Below are 17,148 nucleotides of genomic sequence, written 5' to 3'. Positions count from 1 at the left end.
AAGTTCTCGACACATATTGCATCAGCAAAGAAGAGAATGTGATTTTTTTTTTAAAGAGAGAGAGAGAGAATTTTAATATTTATTTTTTATTTTTTGGCGGACACAACATGTTTGTTTGTATGTGGTGCTGAGGATGGAACCAAGGCCCCACGCATGCCAGGTGAGCGCACTACTGCTTGAGCCACATCCCCAGCCCCGAGAATGTGATTTCTCTAAGCCTGGGTAAATCTTGTTTATTGTTATTTTAAAAAGTATTTCAAAAATATTAATTTGATATTAAAATAATAATAAAAATATTTTATTATTTTGATTTAGTATGTCTGACTGATCTTAAATTCCACATGCTGATTATTTCTTAACCAGTTCCCTGTGAGTCTTCTCTAATACTGTGGTCACAGTCTTTGCTCAGTTGTTTATTGGGTCGAGTTTAGGTAATCTTTTGCTGTTGCTGTTGATTTGTATAAACTCTATAGTCAAAGAATATTGCACAGTGCAGTGGCACATGCCTGTAATTGGCTCAGGAGGCTGAGGCAGGAGAATCAAGAGTTCAAAGCCATCCTCAGCAACAGCTAGGCACTAAGCAACTCAGCAAGACCCTGTCTCTAAATAAAATACAAAATAAGGTTGAGGATATGGCTCAGTGGTGGAGTGTCCCTGAATTCAATCATTAAAAAAAAAGAATCTTTTCCTTTTTTATTTCCTCCACTGCTTAGAATATTTCCTCTAGAGCCATGATATTCTCTTTAATTTCCTCTAGCTTTTAATCTTGATTTTTAAAAAACTCTTAACTCAAATTCTCCTGAAGTGTGTTTTGTATTTGGTTGCATGGTGCGGTCACAGTGTCATCTGAGCCTATTGACTCAGGACAGGTTGCCTCTTTGTTGGTATACATGAAACCTGCAATCATTGGAAACCTGACCTGCAGATCTGGTGCAATGGAGTCCAGACCCACAGACAGTTGCCAGGTCCCTCTTACCTCTTTTGAGAACAAGCCTAGTTATAAAAGATACATACAGGTAACCATTTCTCCTCCTTTCTTTGTGTGACCTATGAGAAGGAGCTCATTGACATTTGTTAATCAGTAATGCACTATAATCTCTATTAAAAAATCATTAGTGACTGAATGAGGGCAGAGTAGATTACTGTGTTTTTTTTTTGTTGTTGTTGTTTGTTTGTTTAGTTATAAAAAATACACAAAGGGGCTGAGGACTAGCTCAGTGCTAGAGCATAGCTCAGTGCTAGAGCACTTGCCAAGCATGGGAGCGCTCTGGGTTCCGCCCCGCTCAATGCAAGAAAACCAAAACACACACACACACACACACACACACACACACACACACAAACCCAACAACTTTGAACTCAAAAAATCTTCTCGGATCTCATGTGCCCAAAGTCCTCTCAAGTGTGGAGGAACCACTCTTACTTGTTTTAAAACAAACAAAACTTTGCAGACTTCTAGTTCCCAGTGTCAGAGATTGGATCGGTGAGTTACATTTTATCCCCAAAGTATTAGTGGCCCACAGGAGAAGGTGTCAGTAAGGAGTTTGACTGGAAAATGATTTTTAGCTTTCAAATGATCAACATAAAGTTCTATACTTATTGGCTCTTTTGGTCATTGTTCACTTAATGATTGATAGTGGATAGTTTTTTGTCCAGTAAAGACAGTGACAGAGTATGTGTCATTTTTAGGTAGATGCCAGAGGACATGTTCTACCATAAGGTCCCTTTTTTCACCCACAGAAAAATATTGTATTGAAAACTTCTACCAGCCACCAAATGCTTTTAGCACTTAATAAGATCAGGCCCTACATATCCTAAGCCTAAAAGATGCAAGTCTATTTGTACCAAGATGCTTTTAAACAGGAATTAAAAAAAAAAAAAATAGACTGCAACAAATCCTAGTCATTTTCATCCAAGGGACTTGAACAAGGCAAAATTTATCATTTGTAGTTTCTTCTCCCCTCATCCCTCCCAGTATTGGTTTTCTTGTTATAAATGACTTAAATAAGTCTCTTGATGTACAGAAATATTGCATGGTTTATTTCCTCCTGAATTGTGTTTCCAAATATGGGCATAAGGAATATCAGTTATGGCTGGGGTTGTGGCTCAGTGGTAGAGCGCTTGCCTAGCATGCATGAGGCACTGGGTTCGATTCTCAGCACCACATATAAATAAATGAATAAAACAAAGGTCCATCAACAACTAAAAAAAAAAAAAAAGAATATCAGTTATGGGGTTGGGGTTGTGGCTCAGTGGTAGAGCGCTTGCCTCGCACGTGTGAGGCACTGGGTTCCATCCTCAGCACCACATAAAGATAAGTAAATAAAATAAAGGTATTGTGTCCATCTACAACTAAAAAAAAAATATTAAAAAAAAGAATATCAGTTATTCCGCCCAGCTTTTGTGAACACATGGGGGCTATTGATGGCTTTATTTAATCCTCCTGTTAAGGTGACATGAAGTCAGGAAGATTTTATTTTTCTGAATCTTTTCCCTGCCCCAATATCTGCTTAGCATGTGAACTAGAGACTCAGTGCTTTTCTTATTTATTGCTGGTGGGAGTAGATATCAATCTAACCCCTTGAAAAGCAGTTTAGCAATATATATATTAAGCTATAAATTTTGCTTATACCTTTTAATTCACTAATTCTACTTTGAGAATCCCCCCAAGTAATCATCTTAAGCACAGAAATATTCATCTATACAAAAGTGTCATCAAGAAATCGTTTGTAATTGCAAGATAATAATTGTAACACTTTACTATCTGGTTGAGGGAAATAATCTTTAAAGAATCTTTAAAGAATATTACATATCCACCCAAAGAAATATTTTGCAGTCATTTAAACAATTATTATAAAAATTATAAAATAGCATCCCAAACTTTTATAATCTAATATGTAGTGGAAAATGCAGGAAAAAAATGATATGTCTGCAGGGTTGGGGCTGTGGCTCAGTGGCAGAGCGTTTGCCTGGCATTTATGAGGCACCAGGTCCCATTCTCAGCACCACGTAAACATAAAAACAAAGGTTTTAAAAAGAGAAATCGTCAAAACAAAACAAAAAACCCAATGCATCTGTAACCTGGAGAGACATGTCCAACTAAGCTGCTTGTGACTGGGTGATTTTGTTCTTTGTTTATATTATTATTTTTCCTATAACGCACATATTAACTTTAAAAAAGAAATGAGGGGGCAGAGGGGCTGAGGCAGGAGGATCAAGAGTTCAAAGCCAGCCTCAGCAAAATTGAGGCACTAAGCAACTCAGTGAGACCTTGTTTCTAAATAAAATACAAAATAGGGCTGGGTATATGGCTCATTGGAATGCCCCTGATTTCAATCCCCAGTAACCTCCCCCCAGATTGATGCATATGTTATGATTAAAATAAGGTAAGAAAGATCATATATACAAAATAGGAAATGAACCAGAAATCTTGTACTGGCTATGCTGAGGTGCTGTGACTAAGAGTGGTTGTTTATTTCCTTTGTCTTCCACTGCCTTCATTATTTTTCTAAATATAATTTTTGAAAGCAAAAAATAAACAGTGTTTGGGGAAAAGTGCCGTTAAAATTGTCAACGAGAAAATGTTCTGTTTCTTAAATAAAAATAGTCTCACTTACTACTACGTAATTAGGACCCAGTCATTCATCTGATGTTTGCGAAGAAGATTCTTTACAATTACAATTTCTCATAGTTTATATAAAATAAAGGGCAAGATGCACTCATCTTTCCTGACAAATCTTACAATGTCAAATGAAAACTGGTTTCTTTTGTTTGATGTCAGAAATATTTCAAGGCGCTTCTGTGTTTCTTAAAACCTGACAGGTCTATGAAAAATAAGAAAGAGATTAGAAAAACAGGAGTCTGTATAGACACAAATGACGGTTATGTGATTTGTCTATTTTGGTTCACATTTAATAGAAGGAGTGCTCAAAGTGGGTATCGGACCTGTGGCATATACTGTGCATTACGACCAGCATTAGAAGAGATTGCAGGATCATTCCAGCTGTTTTTGCATTTAAGAAATTAGTTCAATTAAAAACTAAGCAGAGGGCTGGGGATATAGCTCAGTTGGTAGAGTGCTTGCCTGGCATCCATAAGGCCCTGGGTTCAATCCCCAGCACCACAAAAACAAACAACAACAACAAAAACTAAGCAGACAGTCTGAAATTCCACGGGGAGCAGAAAAATAACTAATAAACATGGTCTGACTGAATAAAGCAGAAAATTGGTTTCTGCTTGAATGGAATCTGGAAGTCAAGATGATTACAACAGTTTCCAGTATCAATCTTCTTAAAGATGAATTTCACTTGTAGGTAGTATTTTTGGAAAAATATAGCATTTCAAATAAAGCTACAGATATGCTAGAGTTTTCAGGAAAAGATATCTATCCTGGAAAATTTTCTTCTTAAAAAAATCTGTGCAGCATTTGCAATGGCATTAACATCAGGAGAATGATGTTTTACTGTCCAGATGTGAGTAAAACATCTCCTGAACTTCTTTCTTATAATAATATCTTTTTTAAAAAATATTTTTTAGTTGTAGATTGACACAATACCTTTATTTTATTTGTTTTATTTTTATGTGGGGCCAGGGGTCGAACCCAATGCCTCACACATGCTAGGCAAGCGCTGTATCACTGAGCCACAACCCCAGCCCTTATAATAGAATCTTGACTGGAAATTTTAAAAAATGAAATAGGACTTTTTCCCCCCCTTCATGGCAAATGACATAAACCCATTCAAAATTAGCTTAAGCAAAAAATCAAAAACATAAAGGTGGGGGTGGTATCTTAGTCTGTTTATCAGTTGCTGTAACTGAGCACCTCAGACTTAGAAAGTTATACAGAAAAGAGGTCTATTCTGCTCATGGTGGTGAAGGCTGGGAAGTTTGAGATTGGGTGCCACATATGATGGGGTCCTTGCTGGCATGGACTGTGTTGTACTCAGGTGGCGCAAGGCATCATATGGTAAAAGCCTCCTATATCAGACGTCTCTTCCTCTTCTTAAAAAGCCACAGTCCCATTGGATTTTGGACCCCACCTTTATGGCCTCTATTAACCTTAATTACCTCCCAGAGGTCCCACCTCTAAGTACCATAGTCAGATCAAGTTTCTACCATCTTAATACCTCCCAATAGGGCAGAAATCTCAACATGAGTTTCAAAGGTGACAAACATTTAAACCATAGCATTTATTGGTGCTGTGGTGCAGCCCTTGGGTGTGTTTTATCTTCCTCCATCCTTTGGACATGACCTCTCCATGAGCTGGTAAGAGGGGATTCTAGCCTCCTTGCTCGGACACCTGTTTTCTTTCTGGGCAGGATGTTCCTGCTTATCACACACACCAAATTTTGGGGCTATCATTTTTTACCACCTCATAGAATAAATTCAGTTCTGCGGCTTCTTGTGCTTTAGACATATTATTTATGAATATTTTGGACCATAAATGTATTTCCAACCCTTTCTTCAGTGCAATCAGCCGAAAGCTATGCCCAGGATAAATGGGAATGAACTCTGTGGTCTTTCTAGGTTCCCGTTAGCATTAGGATTTTAAAGAAACACAACTTAGAACTGAGGACTGTTACTTGCAGCACCGAGCAGGAAGGCCAGTGACTGGCTAAGGTGATAAGTCACTGGTTCTAATCTTGCTGAGCCTCCGAGGCCTCCCACACCAGGCTGTCATGAGGAAGAGATGAGAGCAGGTGACTGAGCGACTCTGCCAGCTAGAGATGGCTGGCAGCCGGGAGCCTGTCTGCTGGAGCAGGCTGGAGAGGAGCCCGGAAAACAAGCACCTGCCTACAGATGCTTCACGTTGACAAAGACTTGCAGAGACTGGAAATGCTTAGGGACATTGAAAAGTTTAACTCTGCAATAAAATTGTGGAAATCCTTTCTCAATTTACTACACATGTAAAAAGCAACTAAGTAACTGTTGAGAAAGTTGAATGTCAAGTCCCTCACTGCATTTTTCTGAGAGAAGCCTATGCAAACATCTGTTGACATATATCTGTGAATTGGTGCAAAGAGATTCTTCACCTGAGATATGGAATGTGTATATTTTCTGGAGAAAGATGATATTATAAAAATAGATTTAGCAATAAAGTTGGTTACTGTGAAGTAACATTTAGGTCATATATCTTAGGATAAAAGTTTTGCTGTGTGACTTTTTCCCCATGTGTTTATATAAGCTCAAATTTTGCAGTATAATACAGTTATACCTCAGTATCCATTAAGGATTGATTTCAGGAACCCTTTGAATACCAAAAGCCATGGATGCTCAAGTCTCTTATATAAAACAGCAGAGTTTGCATATAACTTGTGTTCCTTCTCATGTATACTGCATATAATTTCTAGATTCTTTATAATATCTAATACAATATAAATGCTGTATAGATAGTTATTATGCTCTCTTTGTTTCGGGAATCATAATAAGAAAAAAATCTAGAAAAAAACGCTTTAAGAAAAAACTGGGGATTTGAACCCAGGGGTGCTCTACCACTGAGCTACATTCCCAGCCTCTTTAGATTTCACCTTTTATTGGGGGGGGGGGTACTAGAGATTGAACTCAGGAGCACTCAACCACTGAGCCACATCCCCAACCTATTTTGTATTTTTTAAATTTAGAAACAGGATCTCACTGAGTTGCTTAGAGCCTCACCTTTGAACTCACGGTCCTATTATCTCAACCTCCTGAGCCACTGGGATTACAGATGTGCACTACCACGCCTGGCTAGATTTCACTTTGAGACAGGCAGTTTTGTTAAATTGCTGTTGCTGTCCTTGAACTTGCAATCCTCCTGCCTCAGCTTCAGTAGCTTCAGTGTACCGTCTTGCATGTAGCTGAGATCACATTAAACAACAACAAAAATAAACATATTTTTGGTCCTTGGTTGGTTAAGTGCATGAATGAGGAACCTGTGGAAATAGGGCTAACTGGGATGATTAGAAGTCCCTTCTATTTTTTGATACTAGGGATTGATCTCAGGGGCACTCGACCACTGAGCCATATCCCTATTTTGTATTTTATTTAGAGATAGGGTCTCACTGAGTTGCTTAGTGCCTCGCATTTGCTGAGGGTTGGCTTTGAACTAGCCATCCTCCTGCCTCAGCCTCCCCGCTGAGGATTACAGGTGTGCACCACCGCACCGGGCAGAAGTCCCTTCTTGAGTAGTGCTTGCCCAGCATGTGATCCTCAGCATTGAATAAAAGTTTCTTCTTGAATATTGACAAGGGAGTACCACATCCCATCCCGTGACACTGGTCTCTGCCTGACTGACCTGTGGCCTTGCCCTCAGCTATCCTTCCCTCCCTGTCCATCAACCTCGTTCCTTTCTTCAAGGGGCAGCTCTCCAGCCCTTTCTACCGAGCCTTCTCCCTCTGTGGCCTCTTCTCACTGCAAACTGGATGCAAACTCATCCTAAGTCCTAGCTCATACCTCTCATATAACATTTAGTTATGTTCCACCAGCATTTGTTTTATTGTTGTTCTTTAATTCTTGTTCCTTTTACTGAAAATTTTGTTCTTGTGTTCACAACTAGATTTCAGGCACCCTGAAGGCAATGATCTTAGACCAAATGTTTTTCACCTCTGCCAGAACCCCTGGCATACATACCTGGCACTCAGCAGGTTTCAGTGAATGTTTGTGGGCTTGAGTATTAGGCTTTGTTGGACTGGGATTTGACATATTCAACCCAGCAGTAGTCCCTAACCCCCTGGGACACTCAGGGTTCAGAAGGTTGAATGGAGGAGAAGTCCCACTGTTAGCTTGCATACATATTAAGCTATCCCTGGACCACTAATCACTTGCTTTTTTTGGTCTTTCTGCTAATTAAATCAGAACAGGCCACTGAGCGCTTACTATTTGACTTTTGTAATGCAGCACATTTGTCCAGCAGGGTTCAAATGAATAATGTTCCTCTCTTTAGGCTTGTTCTCAAGACCTTGTCCATTTTGTCCCCTGCTAACTTCCCTACCGCGGCTTCCTACACTAACCCTTCCTCCAGTCTTCTTGCCCTACAAAGTTTTCCTCATTTTTTTTTTAAGAGAGAGAGGAGAGAGAGAGAGAGAGAGAGAGAGAGAGAGAGAGAGAGAGAGAGAGAGAGAGAATTTTTTAATATTTATTTTTTAGCTTTCGGCGGACACAACTTCTTTGTTTGTATATGGTGCTGAGGATTGAACCCGGGCCTCACGCATGCCAGGCGAGCGTGCTACCGCTTGAGCCACATCCCCAGCCCTCTCATTTTTCTTTTAGTCTCAGCTCAGATGCAGTTCTCAAGGGGATTCTGGAGGACCAGGGATCAGATTAGTGTACCCTCTTTCATCCTACCATCCCTGTGTGTGACACTCCACATGCTTGTGATTATATATATACATATTTTGTAAGTATAAACCCATGAAAATAGGGAATGCATGCTCATCTTGTCCATTAGTTCTGCTGCTAGGAACAGAGGACCTTGATAATAACATTATCAACAATGTAGGAATTTATTTCTCTTCTGTAAACCCCCTGTAGTGGGCTGGTGTGGCGAGGCCATAGCACCCTTCTCCTCCGTGCTGCTGTGCTGAGCATAGCTTTTGTTCCAATGGTCGCAGAGAGTGGAGGACGCAGGGCCAGCTGGCAGGAAGGAGGGTGGGGAGGGAGCACCGTGCATCTCCTTAAGGATGCTCCTTGGAATTGCACACACCTCTTCCACCTCCCTCCTCCCTCTGAAATGAGTCGTGTGGCCACACCTGGATGCCAGGGAGGCTGGGAGATCGAAACTATTCTGGGAAGACATGGGCCCAGTTTAAAATTGTTCTGACACTAAGAAAAGGGCAGACTGATATCGGGAGACAATCATATGCCCAGCCTCCAGCCTACTACCCGGAACATCGTATGTCAGTTGGATGAAGAAATGAGCTGGACACTCATGTATTTGTTTGGCTGCTGTAACAGAGTCCCACAAATTGGGTATTCACACCAGTACAACAGAAATTTGTTGTCTCACAGTTCTGCAGGTCAGAAGTCCTAGATCAGTCCCTGCTGGGTTTCTGTTCTCACGACTAAAAGGCTCAGGGGTCACTCCAGTTAAACTGGGCTAACTGAGCTGCACGAAATAACCACACAAGAGACACAAATACCTTTTTCTTTGGGGTCGCTGTGACGGCTCCTCTGACCTTAAGGGTCCGCAGAAAGAGAGCGAGAGCACGTGCTGACCCCTTTTATTGAGGAGAAGCTATTCAAATGAGGCAAGGGGTCAGGTTTCAGGGGGGTGAGTCTATCTTCATGATGTCCACTGTCAGCAGGTTGACTGACACCTGGGTAGGCCACATCCAAGGGCACAGTAAGAGAAGGGGACACACACAAAGGCACTTCCATGGAAGATTCTATCCTAAACAGGGCAAGGGGTTATATTACAAAGGAACAGGTGAACATAGCTTCACCCATGGGGCTGTAGCAAGACACACCCATGCACGAGACACCGACCCTCGCACTCAAGAAGGGTGCCACATTTCTGCGACTGAGAGCCTCAGCACCCAGCCGGGAAGTGTAACTCAGTCACGTGTAAGGTTGGCCTCCCACAAGTCCCCATTGGTTTCTTCTGGGTACAATGAGGGACAGTTTGCTCCATGTGTCTCTCCTAGCTTGTGGTCCTTTGCTGGAACATTTGTCATTCCTCAGTTTGTAGAACTCTCCTTTTGCTTTCATGTGGCTTTGTGTGTGTGTGTGTGTGTGTGTGTGTGTCTGTCTGTCTGTCTAAATTTTCCCTTTTAAAAAATGGGCACTAGTGGGGCTGCAGTTGTGGCTCAGTGGTAGAGCACTTGCCTCGCAAGTGTGAGGCACTGGGTTCAATCCTCAGCACCACATAAAAATAAAATAAATAAAGGTATTTAAAAAATGGGCACCAGCTGGGTACGGTGGTGCACTTCTGTAATCCCAGTGCCTCACAAAGCTGAGGCAGGAGGATGGCAACTTCAAAGCCAGCCTCAGCAACTTAGCAAGACCCTGTCTCAAAATAAAATATAAAAAGGGCTGGGGATGTGGTTTACTGGTTAAGCACCTCTGGATTCAATCCCTGGCACAAAAACAAAAAAAAAAAAAAGGAAAAAAAAAAAGAAAGAAAGAAACTAGTAGTCAAATAGGACTTTCTCAAAGGGAAGACAATGACACTACCAGGTAGCAGTAGGGTTGAGCTGGAATTAGGCCCCAAAAGCAGAGGGATGGTCCCATGACACCTTTCCTGAAGTTTCTCTTGGCGTCAAGTCCTGGGACTTTAATTGGGTGGCTATTCTGTTCTCCTCTGAGAGGTTTGGCTTTGGAAAATCCCGAGTTGCCACAGCAAAGCCCTGACAAAAGCAAGGTGTAGGGAACGGGCCATGGGATTGTGTGAGAGGTGCCGAGGGCTTAGCTGAACCCGGAGGCCTCCCTTCCCATGCACATCACACGGTGTGGGACTAAAGCCCGGATCACCCTCAGTGATCCCTGGTACACCAGGGAGCAGAGTGCTCAACTTCAAAACAGACCTACTACAAATGTCCTCCTTGTTTTAAACACCCTCCCATTGAACTGGGTCCAGAAAAGATACATCCCAAGCCTCTGCCCAGTTACAACGCCCTCAGGTGGGGTTGCAGCCAGGACCCTGCCAGAGCTGCTTCCTGGCTATTGCAGGACCCTCGAGTGACCAGTCTCAGAGCCGTCAAGGCTCTGCCGCAGCATTCCTGTGGCTTTTGAAATATGTACTTGGGTCTGGACCCACTTCCCTAATGTTTCCCTCTTAAGGATTCCATCTGCCGCAAGTGGCAGTAATTTCTTTCTGTTCCATGACCCAGTTCCTTTGAATCAGGTGACCCAGCCCATGCAGGGCAGCTGCTGGATGGCATGGGACCTCATCAGTGCTTCATTGCACTTGACACTCAGACTTCTAAGGGACCCGTGATCTGGAAGCTCAGAAAGAAAGCCACTTTAGGCTTGGGAGCAGGGGCAGGGCAGTCGTAGGTGTGGAACTGATGGTGCACACAGCGGCATCTTTAGCCAGCTACCTATCCAGCTCAGAGCTGCACTATTACAGTCAGAGGTTGCACAACTGGATTCCCGGGGCTTGTGCTTCCTCGTGTTTATGATTTCTTCAATGTTGGTGCAGAGTGCACACCAGAGAACCTCACCTCGATAGGGACCTTTGTCACATGTATGCATAGTTTGAAAACATTACCCCTTTCATCTCTCTGTCATGAGGTATAAAACAAGGAGGTGCATCTGTCCCTTGATTTATTAGGCTTGTGCGTGTCTGTTAATAACATATTCCATTCATGGTAGAATAATTGAGAGTGGCAGTCCTAATTACATTTCTGTGCCACCAGCTAGAGCAAACAGGAAATCCTGGCTCTTAAATCTTGCAGGAGGTCTGCAGTCCAGTGTTTGTTCTGCTACCCCCCAGCCCCCAGGGCTCATCTGTGACCAGCTTCAGTTACCAGAAGGATGGTACACAATATATGGCTCTGTTCTAACCTTACTGTTGGCTTTATCTTTGTTTTTTTTTAATTCCTTATTTTTATTTACCCAATTTCCATATTCCCTTTTTTTACCTTAAGTATTTTTTCATTTTTCAAGAACACTCATATTCATTGCAGAAAAATTTTTAAATGTAGATAGATAAGAAAGTTGGGCGTGTTGATGCACGCCTGTAATCCCAGCAGCTTGAGGCTGAGAAAAGAGGATCGTGAGTTCAAAGTCAGCCTCAGCAAAAGTGAGGCACTCAGTAACTCAGTGAGACCCTGTCTCTAAATAAAATACAAAATAGGGCTGGGGATGTGGCTCAGTGGTTGAGTGCCCCTGAGTTCAATTCCGGTATCTATCCCTCACCCCCTGCCCCAAAAGGCAGATAAGCAGAAAATTTTTTTTTTCCTTTTTAACTTAACATGCCATCACCTGGAGAAAGCTACCATCCATGTATAAGTCATTTAAAAATTTTAAAAAATATTTTTTAGTTATACATGGACACAATATCTTTATTTTGTTTATTTATTTTTATGCGGTGCTAAGGATCGAACCCAGTGCCTCACATGTGTGAGGCAAGCACTCTGCCACTCAGCCACAACCCAAGCCATGAAATTTTTTTTTTTTTTTATTTTTTTAATAAAACATCCTTATTTTATTTTTACGTGGTGCTGAGGATCGAACCCAGCGCCCCGTGCATGCCAGGCGAGCGCGTTACCGCTTGAGCCACATCCCCAGCCCAATGAAATTTTTTTTTAATATTTAATTTTTAGGTGTAGTTGGACACAATGCCTTTATTTTATTTACTTATTTTTATATGGTGCTGAGGATCGAACCCAGGCCTCGCACTTGCTAGGCAAGTGCTCTACCACTAAGCTACAACCCCAGCCCCTGAAATATTTTTATAAACACATTTTAAGGTTACATTTTTCACTTAATGATATTTGGGAATCCTTTTATGCCTATAAAGTTTCATCAACACTGGACAGCTGGATGGAAGAATCAATCTGTTTAACCAGGCACCCATCACTGGTCATTTAGTTTATTTCTAAACTTTTAAAGTAATGTTACACTGAATGTCTTGGTGGGTGCATATTTGTAAACATTTCTCAATTATTTCTTAGGATGAATGTCTAAAAGTGGAATAGCTGGGTCAAAATAATAAATATACATTGTTTTAAACTTTATATTGTGAAAACTTTAAAAACACTTACATAGCTAGGCATGGTGGCGCAGGCCTGTAATCCCAGCAGCTTGGGAGGCTGAGGCAGGAGGATGGCAAGTTCAAAGCCAGCCTCAGCAACTTAGCAAGGCCCTAAGCAACTTAGTGAGACTCTGTCTCAAAATTAAAAATAAAAATAGGCTGGAGATGTGGCTCAGTGGTCAGGTACTCCTGTGTTCAATCCCTGCTACCATAAACAAACAAATAAATATATATATAATAGTATAGAGCACTATGTTACAGCTTCATGTGCCCGTTCCACAATGGTCAACCCCTGGCCATTTTTTAACCCATCCGTTCTCCCACCTGTTCCCCCCCCCCAATTCCTGCATTATTTAGAAACAGATCCAAGACATCATGCCAGAAGGGCTCATTTCTGGGGTTTGTGGGGTCCCACCCCTAAGGCAGTGAACTCTGGCTACTTGAAAATGGGAGAGGAAAAAGTGAATTACTGGGGAAAAGGAAAAGGTTGTCACCACGTCAGCAGTGTGTGTTTTTGGGTGGTCCCTCTCCTCTTCCCTCCCCTGTCCTCTCCCTGCCATCTGCAGTCCCCACCCTCCTTTATCTAGGCTCAGGACTCATAATTTTTCTCCTGGACCCTGCAGCACCCTGGTGATCGCTCCTTCCTTCTTTGCCTCCCTCCCTCTGCATGGGCAAGTTCATTTTTAAACCATTTCACATCTTTCCAGATTGCACTACAGAAAAGGTTGATTGGATTTATACTCCACCAGCATCTGTAGCCGGGCCTGAGCTTGTTGTTAAATCTTTGGGTTCCTTCCTCCCCTGCTTCCTTCTCTCTCCCTCCCTCCCCTGCATCTCTTCCTTCCTTTATCTTTCTCTCCTTTCTTTCTTAGCCTTTGTTCTAGATGCTGTCTTCCAAAAAGAGAATGTCACTGTCCTAATTAGACCTTACTTGGTGATTAATGTGGTGGAAGCCCTCTTCCCCGCAGCGCGCTCATTGAACATCTGTGTTTTGTCTCTGTGAGTTGCCTTACGCTGATTTTTCTATTGGAGTGTTTGTCTTTTTAGTTGTGTTCATTCATTTATGTTAATCTCACAGCTTATTTCAGTGAATTGCTGTGAATACTTTTTAGGACTCATAAAACAGATATTGCATTTATATGAAGGAATAAGTGTGCTTTATGAAGCAAACGGCTCAGAGCAGCAAGCGTGGCGGGAGGCGCGGGGATGGGAACAGGGGCCTGTGTGTGGGAAGGTGGTTCCCCTGACAGGGCCAAAGGGATAAGGTCACTTTGTCTTCTCCAGCCCTCACATTATGCATGAGGCAGCTAAGGAGGGCTCTCAGGTGTTATTCCCACTTCCCATTTTCCAGGTCATACCTTAGTGTGATCTCTCAAGTCCAAATCTGGGAATTTTTTTTAAAACCGTATCATATGAACTCATGTATTTATTTGTAAAAGGCTTGAGATTTTATATAAGATATATTATATATATTATATATATATATATATATATATATATATATATATATATATATATATATATATAACATGTAAGATATATATTATATATTTTTATTTATTACATATATATAAAATATATCAAGCATTAGTAATAGTAAAACTTTCTTATTTTTTATTTTTATTTTTTTATGTCCTCCAGCGCGAAGGCCCAGGACCAGGTCACTATAATGTAAAAATACCTTCACCAAGTTCCATTACTTCTTGTTTTCAATCCAGAGTACCCCGGTTCAAGCCCAGCTATTCAGTGAGTATTCTAAAAGACAGACATCCCCAGAGGTGTGGCTGGGGGGGGGGGTGTCTTAAGATTCCCTGGGTGTAGAAGGTGGGGGACAGGGAGTACAATCACCTACAGTCCTGAGTGTGGCCTGTCAGGCAGGAAGGAGCATGGAGCTCCAGCATCTGCAAGCCTCAGCCAGCCTCAGACCCAGGGTGACTCTAGGCCCGAAGACTGTAGCTGAATTATGGGTTGGTTGAAAATAGCCAGCATGGTCGTCAGCCACTGGTGCTGTGACCTGGATGCTTTGAGAGGGCACTGTTAATGGACTGCAGTGAGCAGTGTTCATGGCCACCTCCAGCCATCCAGAACTGATGGTCTCTGTGGGTGGCTTCCTGGAGCTCAAGGAAGCAAAACGTTGAAGCAGAAACATTGCCGAACCAAAAGGGGACCTTTAAGACATGAGCCATCATCTTGCTCCAAGGACTCACAGAAAGGAAGAAGCCCGATTCTGTGGAGAAAGCAGATTCTGGGGATGTGCAGGGTCTCCAAGGCCCCAAGAAGACCAAGAATGATTACAAAAACATTATCAACTGTGGCTTTTTAAAAATATTTTTTGATGCCAAGAGACCATTTTAATTCCCATGGTCTTATTGCCGCTCAGCCTGAGCCCCAGTTTGAAAGTTTGTAGACTCATTTGAGATGACTGGAAAGACAGAAATATAAATTCTGCTTATAAGAGAGGAGCTTCTCTAAAGGTTCAAGGGGATGGGGAGAAGCTGAGGCATTGGGTAGGATGGGCTGCACTGCAGCTGGCTGGACTGCAGTGTGACCTTTCTTTGGAGGTGTACTGGGGAGGCCCAACCAATAAAATCGCAGGGTGACTCACAACAGGGGTCTGGAGGATCCTACCACCTTAGTGACATCACCATGATCCCCAAACAGATGTTTGTCAGGGCCCATAGGACTGAGCATTCTCAGGAAGACTTGAGTCATGCTAACCAAACTCTCAGGAAACTGAGCAACACACCATCATGTGTAGCATTAATTTTGAAGCATCTACCCAGAGGGCCTGCTGTGCTCCCTTACAGGAAATATTCATGGAAGCCAAGGACCACAGAATTTCACTGGTGACAGTGAAATGAGGGCACGGGGTGTCAAGCTGGGTGTTTTCAGGGTGGATGAGCCACAACTGGCAGCCTCCTGTAGGGTGGCTGCTGGCACAGGCCTGCTGACCCTCCGGTTCTGTGGCCTGGCCGCCCAGGACTCCACGCACATGTTGCATCCTCATTAATCGCACTAATAAAGGCTTCCGCTTCCTTTGACGTGTGGCCAAGACTTGATTAGATTTCCAGGCTGCTGCTCTGCTCTTGGCAAGGAAACACGCTGTCATTGAGAGTGGCTTCTGTAGGCAGCTGATCTCATCCTCTGGGGCTGACCAGGCTGACCGCTCCATTCCCCTCTCAGGCAAACACTGTCTGTACCTTCACTGTCTCCTGAAGGGACAGCCAACTGTGAGGAAGGATGGAAATGACCAGTAGGTGGTAATAGAGAATGGGGGGCGGTAAGCGTGGGAGGCTTGTTACAGGCCCTGCCAAGTACGGACTGTTTTGAAGGGACTCCAGTGAGCCCTATCCCCTCCTATCGGCAAGCACTGTGCCCTGATTGATGGCCCAGGGTCACACTGAGCCAGTGGAGGTAGGACTGGGACTCAAACCCAGGCCTGTTGGACTCTGAAACGCTTGTCCTCAATCATTATGCCGTTTCTTCAAAATGGGAACCTGATGGTTACAAACAAGAGCTCGTGGATCCCTTGGGAACACTTTGGGCCCTGGGGCCACAGACCCCACTTGACAAACACCTAGCGTTTTCACACTGGGTTAGTGATAGAAACTCAGCCATATTTGGGAGGTAGCCTGGGCTCTGGAATTAGACCATCCAGATTCAGAATCAGGTCTCTCCAGCCACTTGTTTCTAGATGGAGGTCACTGGAGCAGGGCAGGTGACATTCCCTGGGACAGGAGCTGTGCAGGTGGAGGGCCTTGAGGTATGGTGGGGTGTGACCCTGTTTCCCTAGCAGGTTCTCGTGGGCCCTGGATGGTCCTGCCCTTTTCTCCGCCCCTCTCCAGCCACATGGTGATGCTGACAGGAGCCGCCTCAGCTCCGAGGGCACCTACGCTCCAATTCAAAAACCCCGCAGGCCTCAGTCCAGGCTGGTATGGTCCTGTGGCCCTGCACAGGGGACTCATCCACCATCCACATCCAACCCAGCAGCCAGGTTTTGGTGTCACTGCCTCATCAGTCTTATTTTCTTTTCTGGTTTCAGAAAACCCCAGGCCCAGGAGCCTATGTATCTTCCAGACAGTTCCCTAAGCAGAACCCAACCATAGCCAAGATGGGCCGAGAACACAGCCTTTTCTTCAATAACACGATTGGCTATTAAAATAAAGTGATATTGGTGCCAAACCACTTTGAGTTTTTTTTTTTTTTTTTTTTTTTTTTTTTTTTAGCAAGTTCTTGGTGTTTAGGGAAACGTGCTTTGCCTGTTCGGTAGAGGGCCTTGGCCTCGGGACATGAGGAATCGCCATCTTTCCTGTTTGTCTTTGATAGTTGCAGCTTAATTATTAACTCACTTCTCAAAAGGGGCCTGGTGTGAAAAATTTATCCTGTGCTGCTCTACCTATTACCCAAGAGCATGTCCCCAGAGACTGGGCACCAGGATGCTCTTGTAGTCACCCAGATGCCCCACATATCCAGGC

The 17,148-nt window shown here is 43.1% G+C and overlaps 1 protein-coding gene across 1 annotated transcript in view; it reads left to right on the top strand.

Moving 5' to 3' along the window:
* Stpg4 (sperm-tail PG-rich repeat containing 4) overlaps positions 1–16,837 on the top strand; it is a 42,174-nt gene extending 25,337 nt beyond the window's left edge. Inside the window, 3 exon segments of the mRNA XM_027934267.2 lie at positions 14,315–14,419; positions 16,716–16,815; positions 16,818–16,837. Of these exon segments, the coding sequence (XP_027790068.2) occupies positions 14,315–14,419; positions 16,716–16,815; positions 16,818–16,837 (225 nt within the window).
* Positions 16,838–17,148: the final 311 nt, after the last annotated feature.

Source organism: Marmota flaviventris, chromosome 14 (genome assembly GCF_047511675.1).
Source record: "Marmota flaviventris isolate mMarFla1 chromosome 14, mMarFla1.hap1, whole genome shotgun sequence".
In the NCBI taxonomy this organism is placed as follows: domain Eukaryota; kingdom Metazoa; phylum Chordata; class Mammalia; order Rodentia; family Sciuridae; genus Marmota; species Marmota flaviventris.
This window is presented reverse-complemented; position numbering and strand designations above follow the sequence as displayed.